This window comes from Periophthalmus magnuspinnatus, chromosome 21, assembly GCF_009829125.3.
Source record: "Periophthalmus magnuspinnatus isolate fPerMag1 chromosome 21, fPerMag1.2.pri, whole genome shotgun sequence".
NCBI lineage: Eukaryota > Metazoa > Chordata > Actinopteri > Gobiiformes > Gobiidae > Periophthalmus > Periophthalmus magnuspinnatus.
Window position 1 is genome coordinate 17,053,265 of NC_047146.1, and position 19,677 is coordinate 17,072,941.

Here is a 19,677-nt window from a genome sequence, read left to right on the forward strand (position 1 = left end):
TCTTTTGTCACTATTCTCTTAGCCATTGTTACTGTTAGACCTGTGATTGTACCATCCTTCAGAAGCATCAAGCTGTGTGTGAATCTGGCTATGCTCCATGATAGAGCTACTATGACTGAAATATTATGTAAATGGTATTTTGATCATATTGGTGTGCTATTTCTAAGCTTGCATTGACTTATGTAGCCTACTTTCTTTCTCTACTTATTTGAAAGCAGCAGTAACTAGTCCATTAGCATGTAGTTAACCTTAGTGACATTTAGGCTATTAATAAAACAGAATTCACTCACTTGTTTACTCACCTGGGAGAAGTATGCGCAGTTCAGTCAAATACAACAATAAACAGGTATAAACGCATTGGAAATTAAGACTTTAATGTCGAAATGTTACGATTTTATTCTTGTAGCGTCCGCATAATTTATTTTTTTAATGTGACCCTAACTACATCAGGCATTAGCAATAATATTTACCTTCATCTCGTGCGCGCGCTCATGGGAACTCTCAACGTTAGCTAGCATTAGCTTATATTGAGCTAACAACTTATAAAAACTAGCTAGTAAAATGCACGTCTTTCAAATATGATTGAACACACAATATAAATAATAACAATGATTTAGTATTAAATTAAATTATGCTGTGTTTATTTTTAGCCAATATTGCCTCCAGTACCACGGTTTGTCCTTAAGCTCTATGTGTAGGCTTTTTTTTTTTTTTTTTTTTTTTTCCTTCATGTCATGAAGGAGGATGTTTAACCAAAAAATATTAAAATCAGACAAGCAACTTTTTTCATTATACTTTGAAAACTGAAAAAGTGGACCTTGATTTTCTTTACTTTTTATTTCATTCACTTGTCTTGGCTACATTTCACACAAAAAACGAGGTAACTTTTCAAATTTACACCAGGTAAAATGTCATGCAGAACTATCATGGGAATAAACACAAAATATATTCATATTATTATGCAGTTTTGTAAGCTATATTTTAAAGGTACAGTATGTAACTTTCAGGAGGTGGCAGATGATTCCTTGGATATAGAACATTAAAACCATACTATGGAACATTATCTGTGGAGATAGATGAGGTTATACGCCACACCAAGTAAGATTATAGCCAGAAAAACATTTCAATGGAGACAAAGGAGGGCACTCTCTTCTAGGTCAAATACGAGTCAGTGTGACTGGGCTTGTACCTCCACAAACCTAAGGACGTATGTTTTTCAGTGCAATAAACACAATCAAAATGACAAATATATATATATATTTATTTATTATTTATTTTAGTCCATCTTTTAGCTAAAAAGTTACATACTGTGGCCTTAAATGTGTAGTGATTAAAATATCCAAGCATATGGACAAATAGAAAAAACAAAAAAATCTAGATCTAGCTCTTAATAACTTATATTTATGTTTAATCAAATGAGCTTAATAGAGTGCATTCAAACTATAATTAAAAACAGCAACCAAAGCAGGAAACACAGTGTACCAAACCAAGTCTGCCAGTCAGCCATAATTATGTCATAAACCTCTGCCATGAGTCCTCTGTCTTCCCCCTCATCATCATCATCATCTGTGCTGTTTTTGTCTTGATTGGCTCCAGCTGTCAGCCAGGCTTCACACAGAGCTCCATCCAGCACTCTCTCCTCTTCACAGCTTTGGTTTCCAGCTATGGCATCAAGTTCTTCCTCCCCTCTGTCATCTTTACACCTGGAGCGACCATTACGACAATAAGTCAGATAGCGCAGCACAGCCCCCTCCTGTAAAATCTTATAGACAGCAGCACCTTGCACAGTAAATCTATTAGGTAGATTTATGGCAAACAATGCATTCTGTTGTAAATGATCACCAGACAGATAATATCAGATAATATGAGGGGTGTGAGTAGGAACAGAAAGTTTTAAACAGCAATGTGTTATTTTTGTTATATATGCTACTACTGCAATAGGGTATGTTAGCTGAAGGCAAAGTAACCAGTGGTTTATGGCAATTTTAATAGCATGCAAATGCGATGTTCTACAGTTAGCACACAGCAAAACTGATGAAAAACAAAATATAATGTAAAAGTATCCTGCATTATCAAATTTTTGCTTTTCGGTGATTTTTATTATATGACGTAATTTGATCATGTGTTTTTTGTTTAATTTAATTCATGGTCATAATATAAAAAAAAATAAAATAAAATAAAGCAATATCTACTACTGGCTAAAACATACTATTGGCTATTTAGTTTGATCTGAATATGATAGGCCTCAATAAACAAACAAACATGACAATTTTATCAACATACAAAATGTGACTGCCAGGACCTGCCAGGGCTTAAATATCTTATCCTACGAACAATTTCCTTTTGACATTTGAGTCTTATTATCTCTCTGCCTACAATTTCCTGTGGACAAAGTCATTTTAATCTTACTGCTGGTATGACATGGAGCTGAAACGATACTTGTCTTTTTAATCAAATTATCTAAAAAAAAAAAAAAATCAAAAGACACAATCAAGTCATGTTTTAGCTCCACAGACGGTTTACTGAATAACTGGCCTTAGTTTGGTACTTCATCATCAAAAGTGTCACGTGTTCATCTTAGGGTGTGAACATCTCTGTTTAAAAGCGGTGGAAACAAGTTCAAAAGTAAAAGTACTGTAGACCAGTTAAGTTCTAATGTAGCCTACTTCAATATATTTTGTTGTGATCTGTACTTGACTTCATAAAATTATTAAGGATATTTTTATTTTCATGCTTTACTCTATATTTGACAGCAAGTATGGTTCTATGTTGTATTCAAATTCCAAATAATAAAGATTGGTCAGGGCTAGTCAGCTATGTGGTAGCTAATGACCACAAAATGTGATGTATTTTATGTAAAAACCACTAGCTTATGTTTTAAACGTGCTTTTTGGACGTTAAACAACCGTGTTATGGATATTAGTTACCACATAGCTGGTCTCAAAAAGGCACGACACCTTTTTCAAAAAGTCAATGGGAAAAATGTATGGGAAATTTATTTCTGAAACCAGAGCAGACTTTGAAGTGGGCGGGACTCCATTAAACCACCGATTAAGTTTATAATAATACTACAGTGTCTCTATTGGCTCTCTTAATCAAGAATTAACTATACGTGCAACAAACACGGTGAATGCATTTCATGTATATTTGTGAAGCTGGTTGTACGCTACCCACCAGGTGAGCGTGGGCTCAGGCTGTCCTGTCACCTCCACCTCCAGCGTCACAGGAGAGCCCCCCATGACAGTGGCTTTAGACACAGGTTTGGTGGAGCAGGAACACTCATCCTGGTCATGTGGGGATACGGAGGGTCCCTTAATTTGTGGAGTTAGTCTGATCTCCTCTCGGATTGTGCAGGGTTGACAAATGTCTGGGTCTTGGTCTGGAGTTAGTAGTAGCTGATGGGAGGTAAAAGTGGGTGTGACATGCATGTTAGCTTGCTGAGGCAAAGCTTTGACCTTTGCTTCGGGCAGTGGGGGGGCAGCAAGTTGAGAGCTAAAGCCGGAATCATGCACACACTGCTGGGTGGAAGTCTGGTGGTTGTTCTGCTTAGTATTAGTGGTCGTGTTACAGGATGGATTCAAATGGTTTATGCTGTCTGATTCTTGGGTAGAAGAGGCAAAATTATTGTCAGAGCTTTCAGGATGGGGAGCTTTCTTGAATTTCTCATTCTGGTGTATCTGTTCATCCTTACAATTGATGCTTGATTTATGGTCTTCAGTGACATTTTGGTGGTGAGAAGATTTAGTGAACCAGATTTCTTCTGATGTAGGACTGATGACACCTTGCACCGAGCTTTTGGAAGTCATAGATGATTGGGAGTAAACAGTTTCGTTGACATTTGTTGTGGTAAGGCTAGCTAATGATACCGCTGCTGCATTTTTGTCATGAGAACCCTTGCTTGAATCTGTACTTTGACCATTTGTAGATGATTTGGCATACTGTGAATCAGGGTTGTGTCCCAAATCTTCATTGTGGAGTGGAGTTGAGTACGAGATCATTGTAGACTCATTTTTGCTAGGTATGCCAACACTTGGAATTTCACATTTTGGCATTTTAATATTTGCAGCTACGTCTTCCAGAATAGGATCTGACTGGCTTTTCTCAAAATCCTCTAATCTATGAACATGATCGCTTAGATTAGTTGCTTCCAAACTAATTATTCCTTGGTGAATACTGCTTTGGCACACAGGGAATGACTTGGGTAAACTATTATCCAGGTGCAAATTAGGGATTTCTTTGGATACATGGGCTGATGCTGTAAAAGTGACATCTTGGGAAGGGTTCTTGTCCTTGTGGGTATGAACTGAGGGTATGGTTTCAGTGGTTCTTGAAGTTTGGGCTGGAATGTTGGAACTGCCTAGTGCCAGTGTAACACTGCTTCCTTCAGTGGTGGTGGAGCGAATAGTGGTGGTCACAGGAGATGGGAAAAATGTGCCAGATTCAGTTCTGACCCTGAAAAACAATCGAAAAATAAGTATCTATAAAATCTGACATATAACATTCATATCACATTTAAGAGTTCATTCAATAGAGTGGACAGATTAATGCTCCTGCAATAACTAACTAACAAAGGCACACTGACCCTTGCTCAAATGCCAAATAGACTAACTGACTGACTATGATCCCTTCAAGGTCAGTTCAAAACAAGCGTGGTTATACTCCTCAAATCTCAAGTGTAGTTTGTCAAAGTCATCACTGTTTAAATCTGAGAAATGTGACCGTTATCTCAAATTACAGTGGGCAACAACTGGGTAGTCTTTACTTTATACTGAAAGATAAACCTCATTGTTCTGTAGTCTGTGGCCCTTCACGTTTAATTTTCAATACGGAGAAAAAAGTTTGGACACACCTCCATTATATTTTAAAAAGTTAGCATTAGCTTTGAGGTACACATTTTCCTTGTAAATAGTTATTTATTTTCATTTCCTTATCTCTCTGCCCCTTACCTGTTGACACTGTGCAGGTTGGCCTCACTGGACTCTCTGTGTTCAGATTGGGCATGGCTCCGGTAGCTGTGCTGGGAGCTAAAGCACAGGCCCTCCTCCAGGTCGGACGGGAGCAGGAGGGACTCTGGGGTATCGGCCAGCGGAGGCAGAGAGATGTCATCTGGAGAGGGGCAGTCATACTCATCTGTGGACAAGGAATCCTCAGACAGGGCATCAGGGTGTGGATGGAGCAGTTCCGTGTACAACAAGCTGTCAGCTGCTGTATCCTGTGTAGAATGTGAAAGTGAAAATATTTTATGTTAATAATCTAGTGCATATAACATGTTTTCATGTTTTTTCCCATTATTAATTGGTTTGATGGGATAGTACGTACGCACAAGAACTGTACTTTTATTGCAGTTTAAATCTCTGTTTAACAAAAAAGTGTTGTCATTTATTTTTTATTAGTCTAATCATAACAATTGTGCACTTTAGACATGTTTTGGGCCCTGTTAACATTATGGTTGCTAGGCATCAGTTAGGGAATTACCTCTACGTATGTCATAGGCTACCCATGGCTGCTCATGGCAAACCAGGATGTAAAACGATAAACTTAACCAAAATATAAAAATGCTACATAGAGACTATGGTGCTGACGGGCTTGGACTATGTGAGGATCTAGTTGCATTTCAGTTCTTAATCAAATGAGAGGACATGTGGTGCAGGGAGAGGAGTTTGTCTGTTTGAGATGTTGCAGTGACCATGCGCTCTTTGTGCAAACGAGAAAACACATTTCGCTAACAGGTCAATAGACTGTACAGGGCTGTCTGTGTCTTCGTCTCTCCATTGACTTTATATTTACTGTCTAATATTGAGCTCATGCCACTCAGAATCCATCTTGTATTACGGGAGCAGCAATGGTGCTGCAGCCCGGCCATTTGCCTCTATGTCACAGATAGCATGAAACTCAGAGATTAATAAAAGATTAATGACTTGTTCCCAAAATTAAAAGGGAAACGGTGACTAGCATCAGTAGTGCAGGAAATTAGATGTTAGCCCACAAACCAGAAGGCAGCTGTAAAAAATTAATTAAAAAATATATGTAAAGGGGCAAGACACCATTTTATCTATAACAATAATTGGTTGCAATGGGAAGGAAATCAGGAATAAAATGTGTTAAATCTCTGACATATTCTTGGGAGACAAACCTTTTCTTCTATCTTTGTTTTCCTGGGAGAGGGCTGGCTGGGTATTGCTGGCTGTGATGGGCTGATGATGGCATACACCTGTCTGTTGCTCTCCAGAGGGGAACAGGAGAGGCTGAACATGTGTGTGGAGCAGAATGATGACGTAGCTTGTCTGTGGAGTATAGAAAAATAATTTATCTCACAGAAATCACAAATTCAAAATGTCCAGTGTAAGCAATACATTAAAGGGCCTTCATACATAAAAACATATCTTTTTGTTTCTTCATCAAAACAGACCTGGAGCTGTGTTTTGTTTCATTCACACAGGTTTAACACACAAACCCTGCATATTTAGTTTGAGTTCTTCTCTCAAACAGAAAACACTTTGTCCTACCTTGTGATGTCATGTGGTCATTCAGTGTTCCACTGTATTTTTAAACACAGTGGAACACCTTCACTACAATCATTTGGATGATTTCAGCCCTAGAATCAGCCCCAATTTCTACTGGACACAAGGCAAAAGCTGGCTGTTAACTTGAAAACTACCACTACATCACAACGTGGAACAGAACATTATGAGCTTTGGAAATGTAGACACACTAATAAACCAGGAATACTCAGACATGTGTGAATGAAACAAAGACTCCTTTGTATGAGAAACTATTTTGTGTAATTTAGGACCTTTAAGAAAATATCTATAAACCAAAATAGAATGAATAAACTATAGTCATTGTGACAAGCTTGGGTTGTAGGGCTGGACGAATCACACATTTTCCTCATATTGATCAATCTCAATTTTATATTCAATTAAAATTTTTCATTTCAAAAACAAAAACATTTCTGCCAGTATTGATTTCATGAACATTATCAAGACAGACTCCTACAAAGTCTAATGACAATGTGTGAGATATGTGTCTAAACCATAAACTGTTTATATAAATGGCCAGAGCTAACCTGCTAGGATCTAAATAGGAAGTGATCATGGGCGTGCTTCCAGCTCCATCAACTCTGGCTCCCATTCACTTTACCTTAGAAAACTCTCTATAACTGCTGCTGTCAGGTTAAGCATTTTGGTCTTAAAATATTCATATTAACCTACTCTACATGATCCCGGTATTTTTATTTCACTATTGCATCCATAATTCAAGGTATGATCATTAATAAGCTGCCTTGTGTCCCACTAGCGTTAGAAACAGGTTTGATTGACAGCGTTGTTAAGCACCCGCCCCTGTCAAACCAGAGGTGTAGGAAGGAAGCGCCGTTACCTTTGCTCCTTCGTTCCAGATTAGCTCTTTAGTTGCTATGATACTTGAATCCGAGTTCTACAAATATGGAACTTGCCTCAAATTTGCCCCTATAACTGCTAGCCTCGGTGAGCTTCATTTGACTGGGGTGACGTCACAGTCCCTTAGTCCACTTCTTTATACAGTCTATAGTCTAAACTCACTGACATTTTTGATGAATCAAACTTACAATATGATTATTGCAATAAAATTATAGTGGGCGAAACCAATGCTGTATTTTTCCTTTTAACTGGAGGTCTGCCAAATTAAAGCCATAATGTATATATTTTTAATAACATTTTTATCCTACAAACACCACAGTATATCTTTTACCTATCTGTCTCCTGAGTGTGATTCTTCTGCAATGGAGGTTTCTTATTAAACGAGTGCCTCCTCACTGGTATCTCCCTCCCATCATGCTTGTTGGTCAGTTCAGGGGTGTGGCCAGTTTCCTTCAGCTCATACTAAAATGATAACAGATTTTTAATGCATTTCAGTTTAATATAATAGTAATAAATCATTTTTAAGGTAATTGCACTCACCATCTCAGCTGCCTCATTCACTGTGCGGTTGTCCACTTGTTCCTGACATTTGAACTTCTCGCGGTTCTTCCTCTCCTCCTGGTTAACTTCTGTATCCTGTTCGTTGCTCTCCACATGCTTATCTTCTTTCATCACTTCCTCCTCATCATTCTGCTGTTGCTTTAAACTTTCCAACTGCAACAAAGAAAAAAAAAAGTTATGTAATATGCTAATTTGATCATATTTAAGTATAATTTTAAGATTGTTATCGCTAATAGATTTGTCAAAAGTATCCAAAAAAAATCAGATACTAGTGCTAGTATTGAAACGAGATACACATATGAGCACGTATTGGTACTAAAAAAATCTCAATGACAGGATAGAAATGAACCTTTGCTCAACAGCTTTAGAATGATCTTGAACTGTATTAGAACAAGTATAAGACCACATAGACTAATATCTGCCCATGGGCCACTATGGAACATGGACGACTAAGGGATTATTCAGATATAAGGCCACGTGGTAATATAAAAGAAAGTACTATGATTTCATGTTGAAAACCACAGGAAATAGTGCTAATTTCTGAAAATATTTATGTTTAATTTACACAATAGCTATTATTTGACTAATACAAAATATATGACACTGACAACACCTTAATTACTATGGTTGATTTTGATAGAATATTTCTTCCAGTATCATCAAAACGTTTTTAGAACTCAGTGCTGATGTTATCACATTATCTCACCTAAGTAATGATTAGTTAACACTGACACATTTAAAAACTTTAAATATGTGTTATGCAACCATTACTCTATTTATGTTTTATTACTTTAATAACTTTTTTAAAGATCTACTTGGAATGTGCATAAAACATGACACCTGAAGCAAGCATGTGCATCCCGGTACCAGAACTACTGTAACTGGCAAATCATCAATAATCATCAGTAAAAATAAATAAAACAAATATTCCAATCTAATAAGGGATATGTAAGGTTGTTTGCATTACCTTAAGCCTTGCCTCTAACTCCAATAGTCCATCACTCAGCTTTCTGATGGCAGTCACCATCTCTGAGTGTTTACTGAGCGTCTTTTCAATGTAGCGCCGCCCCTCCTCAGCTCCTGGTAGAGGTGTAGAGGAGTATTTAAAACCTTGTAAGGACTATCTGTACAGACACTTTCATCATGAGAACCTGTCTCCCTTATAGGGACAAAAATCAGGTCCCTGTGACGTAAATCCTTTACAACATGGTTTAAAGTTAGTTAGGTAAGTTATGAGTTAAATAAGTTAATGTTCGGGTTTAGGATAATGTTAGACAAAGTATGGCTAAGGTTAGCATCAGCACGTGTGTTTTAATTTCTGTTGGTGGTGGTGGTGGTGCTGTCTGCTGTTACCGTGGAGCCTGGTGGCAAGCTCTGTGATCTGGCTGATCCTCTCCTCCTGCTGTGGGACCGTGGGCCACACAAACTTCTCAAACTGTCGGTACAGAGCAGACACTGCCTCCGAGCTGCGGCAATCGGAGGAGAACTTCCCCACACGAGAGATGGTCCCGCTGGCCTCCTCACACCAGAACTGATACTGCACAAGACACAACACATGTCAACATCACAGAATACATGCCCTTCTGGTGGAGGGTCTGCTACAGGCTTGATTCAGTGGAGATGTGTGCTTTGCCTAGAATCTTTCACAATATGGAATTCAAGTTATTTATCTTGCACTTATTCAAGTATAGATGTTTTATTGCTCAAATACCTTAAAAAATAAGTTTTTTTGTTGTAAGCTGGGTAGGATTGTCAAAAGGGTTATCGGATAATCAGATACTAAAATTAGCTTCAATACTAGTTTTAGATGCAAATTTTAGATACTAGATACTCATTTGAACAGGTATCGATACCTGTTACATTCATAGGATAGAAATTAACCTTTTCTGAATAGCTTTAGAGTGATCTTGAACTGTATCAGAGCTAGTAAAAACCACTAGACTAGTATATGCCCATGGACCACTATGGAACCTACTTGGACAACTGAAAGAATACACAGATGTAACACCACAGGGTAATATAAAAGTACAATGACTTAATGTTTAAAATGACATTCTATTGTCTAAAGAAAGAGTACTTTTTATTATCAATGTGGTATTGGAATCAATATTAACTAAGAAGTACATTCCTTGAAAAAATTGACTTTGAAATCTTAGTATCATGACAACACTAAAGCAGGGTCACTTCTCCACAAATCTGACCTGTAACGTGCAGTGGTGCATAACATACTCAGGACCACATTGGCGGAAATTTCTACTGAGTGCGCACGTACAGCAGGAGACAACAACTGCAGTGCCAACTTTTAACACAAAATGTGTCTAAAATAACTAACATATAATCACTAGAAACATCAAGCTAAAAGTGAGTTAACAATACAAACAGGTATTTAATCAAACAGTGAGCTAGTTTCAGGGCTAGTTTGTGTGAAATGGAGGATCTGGACAGAGCAGTGGAGTGACAGCGGCTGGAGAGAAGCCCGTCTGGTCTGTGGCCTGCATGTTTATGAAGCAACAGAATAAGTAAATGAAAACGGCACTATTACACATGTGTGGAGGAACATGTGGCTGTTCTTAGAACTACTTCGTTTCAGGGAAACACAGGACGTTTCTTCAGAGAAACACAGGACGTTTCTTCAGAGAAACACAGGACGTTTCTTCAGAGAAACACAGAACGTTTCTTCAGGGAAGAAGTGGCTTTGGTTTGCATCTGTGAGAGGTATTTGTTTCATTTATTTACTTATGTCATCAGGGATGAACCAAAGCAAACCAGAAGCGCAGTCATTTGGATTTTTAGACCAGATACCCTTCCTGTCGCAAGTGTTTTACCAAGGGACAAAATGACAGCACCCTCAAGTAAGATTTGATGTCGCTGTCACAGAAATACACTGTAACATATTTAATTAGTATTGCATGTAGGTTGGTAGGGCAGCAAGGCCACATAGATCAGGTAGCTCAAGACTTGTGCCAATTTGGCCCTCATCCAAAAGTGCTCATCTAGAATGTCAGAGAGGAAACAGGTTAGCATGTCAGTTCATTTAACTGCAGAGATGTATTATTTGGAGCAAACTTTTTGAGGACCTGAGCTCTAACAGTGGCTACGTGTACATACAAAAATCTGTTTATTATGAGATTTCTGGACCTTTAAGATTATTCAGATGACATGCAAACCACAAAATCTGATGGTTGTAATCATAGGAACCATGATCAGAAAGAAATTAGATGGTTCGAAGATGTGATTTTAATAGCCTTATAACTCCATAAATCTCATAATAACCGCATTTTGAGTGCACATGTAACTAGAGCGGGTTACTTCTGATATAAGTAATGAGAGTTTTTCACACTTGTGCATGTTTTGACAAGAGAAAATGTTAAAGATGAAAATTCATTGTACTTTGTCTTCCAAATACAACAGTTATTCAGTTGCACAGATTTTTTCATGCATATAAACACCTTTTTGTTGGGGCTCACAGCAGTAAAACCTAAACTAGCATGCTAAGGCTAATGTTTGGGGATTATCTTTCACTTAATAAGATTTATTTATTTATTTTTATTTTTTTCTGCTTTCTTTTAGTTTTGTTATTGTTCAATTTTACTAATCAGAATAATCTAAAAGGCATGTTGTCTTGGTATCATTATCATGTTTTATGAAGCTATGCTAAACTTAATGAGGGGGTATTACACTTGTAAGGAGTATTAATTGCTAACACATTACATATTTAGATCACTAGGGCAGCTAGGCCACATAGATCAGGTATCTTTTATCGTTTTGAAAATGCTGTGTTCATAGAAAACAACATATTAACATGTTTGGCTTTTGTTTTTAATGCTCCCTGCTCCCTTTGCTCTTTGAGCAAGGGTACATTCTACTAATGAAACCAGTGCATATCGCATTAGGTTTGTGACGCTGTAGTGTATTGTTATCAAGTAAACATAGAAAGTAAACGAAGAAGTGGACTAAGGGAGTGCGACATCATCTATCATTTGGCTCCAGTCAAACTGAAACTGAATCGATGGAGCTGGAAGTGCGCCGATGATCACTTCCTATTTAGAACGCCACAGCTAGCAGGTTAGCTATGTCCATTTTTATATACAGTCTATGATTGTTATTGTGTATTCTTTAATCAAAGTCCAGCTCTGTTTTTAGCCATGACTGGAGTTGTACCAAAGGGCAGAGCAGTGTGTTGGGGCTGACCTCGTCCATGGCCTCCTGGAGAGTGCAGGTCATGTTAAGTGTTTTGTGGTGCTCCCTGACACCTCTCTCACACTCTCCCATCTGTCTGTGTAGCTCATTCAAGAGGTCTTCCAGCTCCCGGACTTCTCCCCCCTCCTTCTGCTCCCAATGCACACGGGCTGTCAGGGTCTGCAGGCGGCTTATCAGGCCCTGAGATAAAAGAAAGTGACATTATATCAAAATCTTTTGCTTCTTTAAGTTCGTTCTTTATTATTTATTTGTTATTTATTTGTCAGGGACCATGTACATATTCATTAATCTTACAAAAGAAGAGATGATTTGTGCCATGTTTAGCTACTGCTACTTTCCTTCTGCAGTCCCTGGGCAGGTGAACACACATTAAAATACACATTTCAATACGATTACATTATAAGAATACCAGTCCATCATTGACATTAGCAATAAAATAAATGTCCCCATGCCCAATACAGTATGTTTCCCACAGTCCATATCAGTTTAAAAAATCAATTATGTGCAGGTTTTGACAGTGAATACAGAACATTACAAATTAACTAGACTGGTGTGGACACATTTGATTATTGAAAACTTTTTCCAATTTCTAGTAAAATTATTCAAATCTACAGACAATTTCAGATTGTCCACAGCTGATTCCACCGTCTGATGGTGTGAAATGAAAACACTGCCTCAGCGAAGGCCAAGGATCTTTTTGGAACTATGCAATTTCGGTTCACAGAGGGCTGAGTGGATCGGGTAGTTTGTTTGGAAGATAATTTAAAACATTTTTTTCAGTGTAGGTGGAGCTGCATTATTAATAATTTTGAATAAACTGCTTAGATTTAAATACAAAATTAAATTGTCGTAACTGAACATTTTACATTTACCTTGGATATTACAGTGGTGATAACGAAAGTTTTTTTTTTTTTTATCGAGTGCTTTTACTGCCTGATTGTAGATGGATCTGAGAGGTTTGAGCCGCTCTCATTGACTTGAGACCAGCAGGACACACAGTAGGTCATGTGTGAGATAATCATGGCATTGAAATATGTGAAAGCCGCCTTTACTGTTAAGCTGTTCCTCATGTGTCTTAGGGAAGAGATGTTGTATCAGACTGAATTGCGTACTTTTTTTATATGCTTTTTGAAAGACAAAGTCTCGTCCAAAAGAACACCTAGGTACTTTGTCTCTGTTACAATATTTATTTTTACTCTGTTAATAAGGATGCTGGGTATATCTTTAATTCTGTTAGTTTTGGTAAATTACATATTAAATGTTTTATTAATGTTTTAGTGTCAGATATAAAATATATATTTTATTTCAAGCAGACCTATTATGCAAATTTTACTTTTCAGAACTTTTAACCATGTTATAGTCGTTTCCTTCAGTTATCATTTACTAGTTACTTGATAGAAATTGAATATATTATACTACTTAGTTACTCTAACTTTGTTCCATTACTTTGGCATTACTTTATTTGTAATATTGTATAAATTATTCAAGTATGTGATTTTGTGTTTTATTAAATACATTTAAATAGAGGTAAATGACAAATGAGCTCTTTAAACTGCCCCCGATGGCATAAAATCTCTATAATAATCCCACAAGCTGATTCTCCATGCCTACCCATAAGTAACTAACTATTTTGTTAGTGACTAATTTAATCACAAGTACTTTCTTGGTAATGCGTTACACTAAGTTACTTCAGCAAAAAATGTATTATAGTAACTATTAACAACTAAGTTACTCCCACCACTGTCTGTAAATCATGAAAAGATGTTTAAATAAAGATCTTGCATTTGTAGGTGCTATTTTAAGAGATCTTTGGGTGGGAGAAATTGAGATTTTCAGAAAACAACCTATAAAGTTAGAATTTTTCATATAAAAATATAGATGAAATTGGATTCAACACAATAATAAAACCACTTTAGTACATACTGTATGACCAAATAGCAAACAGACCCAAGTCTCCTTAATTAATTCATCAACAAATGGAACACCCTAAATATAAGGATACAATACTCATCTCAAAGCCATGTGACTAATGGAGAAGCAGGATCGGCAACTGGTCCTGGTTTGGCCCTTAACCTTCAGTTTAGAGTTTTACAGCAGCAGTAAAATACAATGTCATAAAATTTGTCACTTTTTGGTTCTGTGGTTTTGAAGGCTTATATAAATGATACATAATTAAACATTTAACATAATCAGTGAAGGGTTATTTGTACTTTTTCACACCTGTAGTTTGTCCTCGTACATGTCCACCTGCTGCAGTTGGTTCCTCGCAGCCTTGATGTTTCGGCTCCGATCGTTCCTCTTCAGGTAGTTGACCTTGAGGTTACCAAAGCGCTTTTTCAGGTCCTTAAAAGAGTCCCGGAGCTGAGAAATACAATTATGTATTAGATATATACCGTAGTTATATTTAATAGGTCAGCTTAAGCAGATGTGCATATAAAGATAGCCTATTCATTGAAAGTTCAAAAATCTGTTCATTTGTGTACCAAACTCATTGCTATCAGCCATATTACTTATTTTCATTATTATTGGGTTAAAACTTCAATCACTGCCACCCATCATTAAAACACAAGTTCAAATGTAGAGTACAGATAAAATGCAGGGATGTTTTATGGGTGGGTATAGGATTACATGACCATCACTTTTACTAGGTCGTAACAATACTGGCAAAAAGTCTGTTATGCATTTGAGCTTGTATTGGGCATTTCTAAATAATATGTTGCATTCACATGACAATACAAAATTCTAAACTGGTAATATTTTAAAATTGCATTCTGAATTTTAGGGTAGAATTTCTTGTTTCACTGTCAAATTTTTTGCTTTGTTTTATGGCTAATATTTCTGTAATTTCTGGTTTTATCCATGTACATAAAATTTATCGTCTTGGATTCTATACTCCTATTAGTGACAGAGAGAGAAGTTTCAATATACATTTCAGAAATCGCTGATATTAACACTCTACATCTGGATTCCTTCTATATTTCTGGTGATTTCATAGCAATTCTGCTCACATAATAAAGTGCCCATGACTCTTTTCACTAAAACATAGTTAAAAATGCTTTGAGCAAAATGTGTCTTTCTCCAGTACAGATATATTGTATAAGCAGCTCTTGATGTCAAAATAAATCAGTTGTGTACTGTCTGCATCTAATTATAAAGAGATATACTGTACGATAATAAGGTGCGTGTTAAAATGCCAGCTGTTCTTAGTCAAAACTCCACTCTGGTCTCAGAGTTAAGAAGACCACTTATACACTGGAGAATAATAAGGACTCTCTCTTCTCAAGAACAACTGTCAGAATGCATAAGGTAAGTCAGGAATAACTTTGGACCATGGTAAACCAGCAACAAAATGAACTAGTTCTGTTTGTTTTGTTTTTTTTAACGTTTTTACAGTAATACAAATCTGGTGCAGCATCTCAAACAGAAATAGGCTACATTTTAAGATTAAATCCTATTTTTTCATTTTGTTTTTTTTTACTTTAGAAAAGTTTTATAAGAGTATTTTACTTCCTGGTTGGACATGGGCAGTGAATTGTTACCTCGCAATCATAATGTTAACAAGGGCCAAACTTGTCTACATTTTACAATAGTTATAATTAGACCAATAACATAAACAACACCTTTATTTTGTTAAAAGAAGGTTTAAGCTGCCAAAAATGTGCATAAATTGTCCGTGCATTTTGGATGGAGATTTCCATGTTAACGACATAGGTGACGATATTCCATTTTAGAACTAGCCACTATGTTCTATTTGTATAATTATGATAAATATTTACCACGGGTACTATCCCACCAAACCAAGTAATAGTTATAAAAATATTAAAACAGGTCATGTGCACAGCTTACTTTAACAGTGTGTTAGTGTTATCCAAGCGTGACATGCGTTTTGTTGTAAGCCTGTCTCTGTGTGGATGTGAGCAGGCACAGCTGGGTTTTATAGAGGTATTTCGGGAGCAGAAGAGGCTAAAAACAGCAGGACATTTCAGCTCTGGGGAGGAACAGCGGTGTCGAGTGCATGATCTGTCAGCCCACAACAGCTGAGAGAGAGACAACCATGCACCAGGCACTGAAGTCAGACTGACAGCATTGGAAAACAGTGGCTCCAGTCAAGTCTACCAGTGGCATAAATAAACCAGAATGGGAGAACAACTGAAGAATATATGTGCTGTTGTCTGGTATATAGTTATAATATTTGACACATTTGGATCAATACAATACATCAGTAGCGGTGGAGGCAGCAAAGAGGAGGCTACTGCAGGATACCAAGCTAAAAAAGAGAAAACTACACTGTTACCAAATCTGCAAACTGCTGGAAATTTGTTCAAGTACCACATATTTTCAGTTTAGAGGAAACTTCGATAGGCTAATCCATGTCTGTGTCATGGGTTCATCGGTCTCTCCTATTATGGCTAATTTATATATGGAACAATTTGAACAGGATGCATTGGCCTCATTTCCAGGCACTCTACCCACGCATTGGTATCGATACGTGGATGACAACTGGACTAAAATCAGAATTCAAGATATGGAACCATTTACTGCACATATTAATGCTGTGGATCCAAACATCAAGCTCACACAAGAAGAGGCCAAGGAGAACAAACTGGCCTTCCTAGATTGTGCAGTAACAATAGGAGAGGACGGGCGACTTCAGGTAGAAGTCTTCAGGAAACCCACACACATTGACCAATACCTGCTGTTTGATTCACACCATCCACTGCAGCACACACTCAGAGTTATCCATACTCTACTACAGCACAGAGCTCAAGTGGTGCACACAAATAGAGGGCAAAGTGAAGGAGGTGCAATACATGGAGAAAGCCCTCTCAGCATGTGGGTATCCAAAATGGGCCTTCAATAGATCTAAAATAGCTAAAAAACTGGTAATCTGAACCTAGAAGGAAAGGCGTAACTAGTCCTTACACAGGTGGTGTGTCTGAAAAACATCAGAGAAGTTTGAGATTCCGGTCTATTTTAAAACCTACAAACCCCAAGGACAAAACCCCAAGCCATAAACAAAGTAATGTGGTCTACTCCATTCAGTGTATTGAAGAATGCAGTGAGTGTTGCATTGGAGAAACTAAACAGCCACTTCATAAGAGAATGTGTCAATGTATGTATGTGAGAGCTCCTCTGGACCACAGTCTGCCGTACATCTCCATCTCAAAGCCACTAACCAGGTAGATAGTGAAGTTCAGACCTGAGGCACAGAAAAGAAACAGTTGAGAGGGGAATTTAAGAGGCATTTTTTGTTAGAAAAGACAATCCTCCCTTGAACAGGAATGGGGGCCTTAGATATCACCTGTCCCCCTTACACAACTCCAACTTGAGACCCAAAGCAAACAAAGGGAACAAAGAGAACAAGCCAGTAGGCTGACACTGGCTGAAACTGTAAACAATAGCTGTTTACAGTTTCATTGTAGTTAGCTCCTCCCTTCAGATAGATATAAGGCAGTGTCCATCAGCAATCTGACCAGAACTAAGGAAACGGCTTGGATGAGAAGCGAAACCTCTTCACTCCTACAACTTTTTGTCCATTTGACAAATTTAACTTTGGCTTTTATGATGGATCAGACCTCAACGACTGAGGATTTACACAGACATCATTTTTATATCATATTTAGCATTTTACAAAAAACAAAAACAAGGACCCAAAACCAAACAACTTAAAAGCAAAAATGCATTCACAAAAACTCAAACAGTTGTAGGCAAATACAAATCAAAACTATTCCACTGCTCAACCCCATGTCTCCTTTACCTATGGGTTCACATATCTATATTGGGACTAAATGAAGAACTAAACCTTGTTTGAACAAAGACGAGAACAGGACCAAACCGGGAAATAAAAACAGAATGGGGACACTCCAGGTGAGTCACTAGAGGCATACCTCAACCAGGACGGAAATAATATGTCAATTAAAGGAGACATATTGTGCTTTTGTCTGCTTCATAGTTATAATCTATGATAATCTTGAACATCTTAACTATAAATCTAAAATTACTTTAAGGGCCAATATGCTACTTTTTTCCAAAAATAAAGCTTTTTTTCTATGTTGGATTTTTATTGCACTGAAAACATGCATCTTTACTGTCAGCATGCTTGCATCTCCACAAACCTAACCCTTATTTGGCCAGGAGGAGAAGCTCCTCCTTGATTCTATGGAAATGTTGTTCTTTTGGCTATAATATTCCACAGTATGACATAAAACCAGTCTATCTCCATGGAGAATGTTCCCCCAAGTATGTCTTTGGCTTTCTATTTCCATGGAGTCATGGAGGTGTGACTGGTTGTATAACTGTTTAAGGGAAATTTTTTTTTTTTTTACAATTTTTGCTCTGTATACACATTATATATATATATATATATATATATATATATATATATATATATATATGGTATAGTATAGTATTAGTATAGTATAGTATCAGATTCTCTTCAATAGTGACATAAACTTTAAATGTGATTTCTTTTTTTTTTCTATTATACATATGTCATCACTGTAATGTTTATTTTGTCAGTGCTCCATGTTAACTGAGCAATGATGGTTCATGTTAAAGGCCAGTAAACAAAACTTGAGTTCAGCAGGTGTTAGGTGAGATGAGGGGGTCTTAATGAAAGCACAAATCCTACTGTTGGCCTCAGAGCAACAAGTCAACAGTCCCAAATAGTAACAGCTCTCACCAGCAAGCCACAAGGACCTCTTCAGATCACAGGGAATCAGTAGAGAAGGAGCCAGGCATGCACTGTGATAAAAGATCATGAGACAGACTGCCAGAGTGTCATTGGGCAATACACTTCACAACTACTTTGTTTTTACGTTGTTGTGTTCTTGAAGATAGAAAAGTGCTATGTAAATGTGATCATTTATCATTTGAACCTGGGCTGGGGATGCCATTAGCTGTGATAAACAGAGAACACATCACATCATAGAGCCCTTTTCGGTGCAACTGGTTTTGGACATTAAAGGCACACTCACACTAGGACTTTTGAACCATGCCATGCTCAAGCACAATTGTGTAGGGTTCTTCTAAAATATCAAGCGGCATGAAATTTCTCTTAAATAGTGAGGCACATATGAGTCCTGCTGTGATACGCTCCTCCTTCAGTTTATGGATATAAACAACAGTGTGGAGCAGCGTGGACAACAGGACACAAGGCTTCAAAACTTCAGTCTCTGTCCACAGTCCTTACTGAAGGTGAATTCGCTGTCACTTATGTCACTTATAAACATAAATTGTGTGTATGCGTACATGAACAACCCTGCTGTGCTTTGGCTCACCTCCTCCAATTGAGCCAAAGTCCCATTTGTGCTCACACTGCACAAGCATACCGTGCTTTAAGGGCTATCTGTATTTGGACACATTCGATTGGGCTAGTGTGAATGCACCCTAACTAGGATCTGGCAACCCAAAGTGAAGACTTTCTTATTTCTTATTTCAACATATATGACAAATATAAATAAATTGCACATAGGCAGCATAGCTACTTTCTGTTTGAGAAAACCTGTCCGACCGTGAT

The 19,677-nt window shown here is 37.4% G+C and overlaps 1 protein-coding gene across 1 annotated transcript in view; it reads right to left on the reverse strand.

Annotated features, from left to right (window-relative positions):
• Nucleotides 1-1,316: 1,316 nt before the first annotated feature.
• ccdc141 (coiled-coil domain containing 141) overlaps nt 1,317-19,677 on the reverse strand; it is a 53,222-nt gene continuing 34,861 nt past the window's right edge. The window contains exons 17-26 of the mRNA XM_055230669.1: nt 14,379-14,519; nt 12,150-12,338; nt 9,312-9,495; nt 8,926-9,038; nt 7,938-8,111; nt 7,729-7,859; nt 6,134-6,284; nt 4,947-5,212; nt 3,175-4,452; nt 1,317-1,703 (exon numbers count right to left, since the gene is read on the reverse strand). Of these exons, the coding sequence (XP_055086644.1) occupies nt 1,436-1,703; nt 3,175-4,452; nt 4,947-5,212; nt 6,134-6,284; nt 7,729-7,859; nt 7,938-8,111; nt 8,926-9,038; nt 9,312-9,495; nt 12,150-12,338; nt 14,379-14,519 (2,895 nt within the window). The 3' untranslated portion in view covers nt 1,317-1,435. The remainder of the gene's footprint in view (nt 1,704-3,174; nt 4,453-4,946; nt 5,213-6,133; nt 6,285-7,728; nt 7,860-7,937; nt 8,112-8,925; nt 9,039-9,311; nt 9,496-12,149; nt 12,339-14,378; nt 14,520-19,677) is intronic.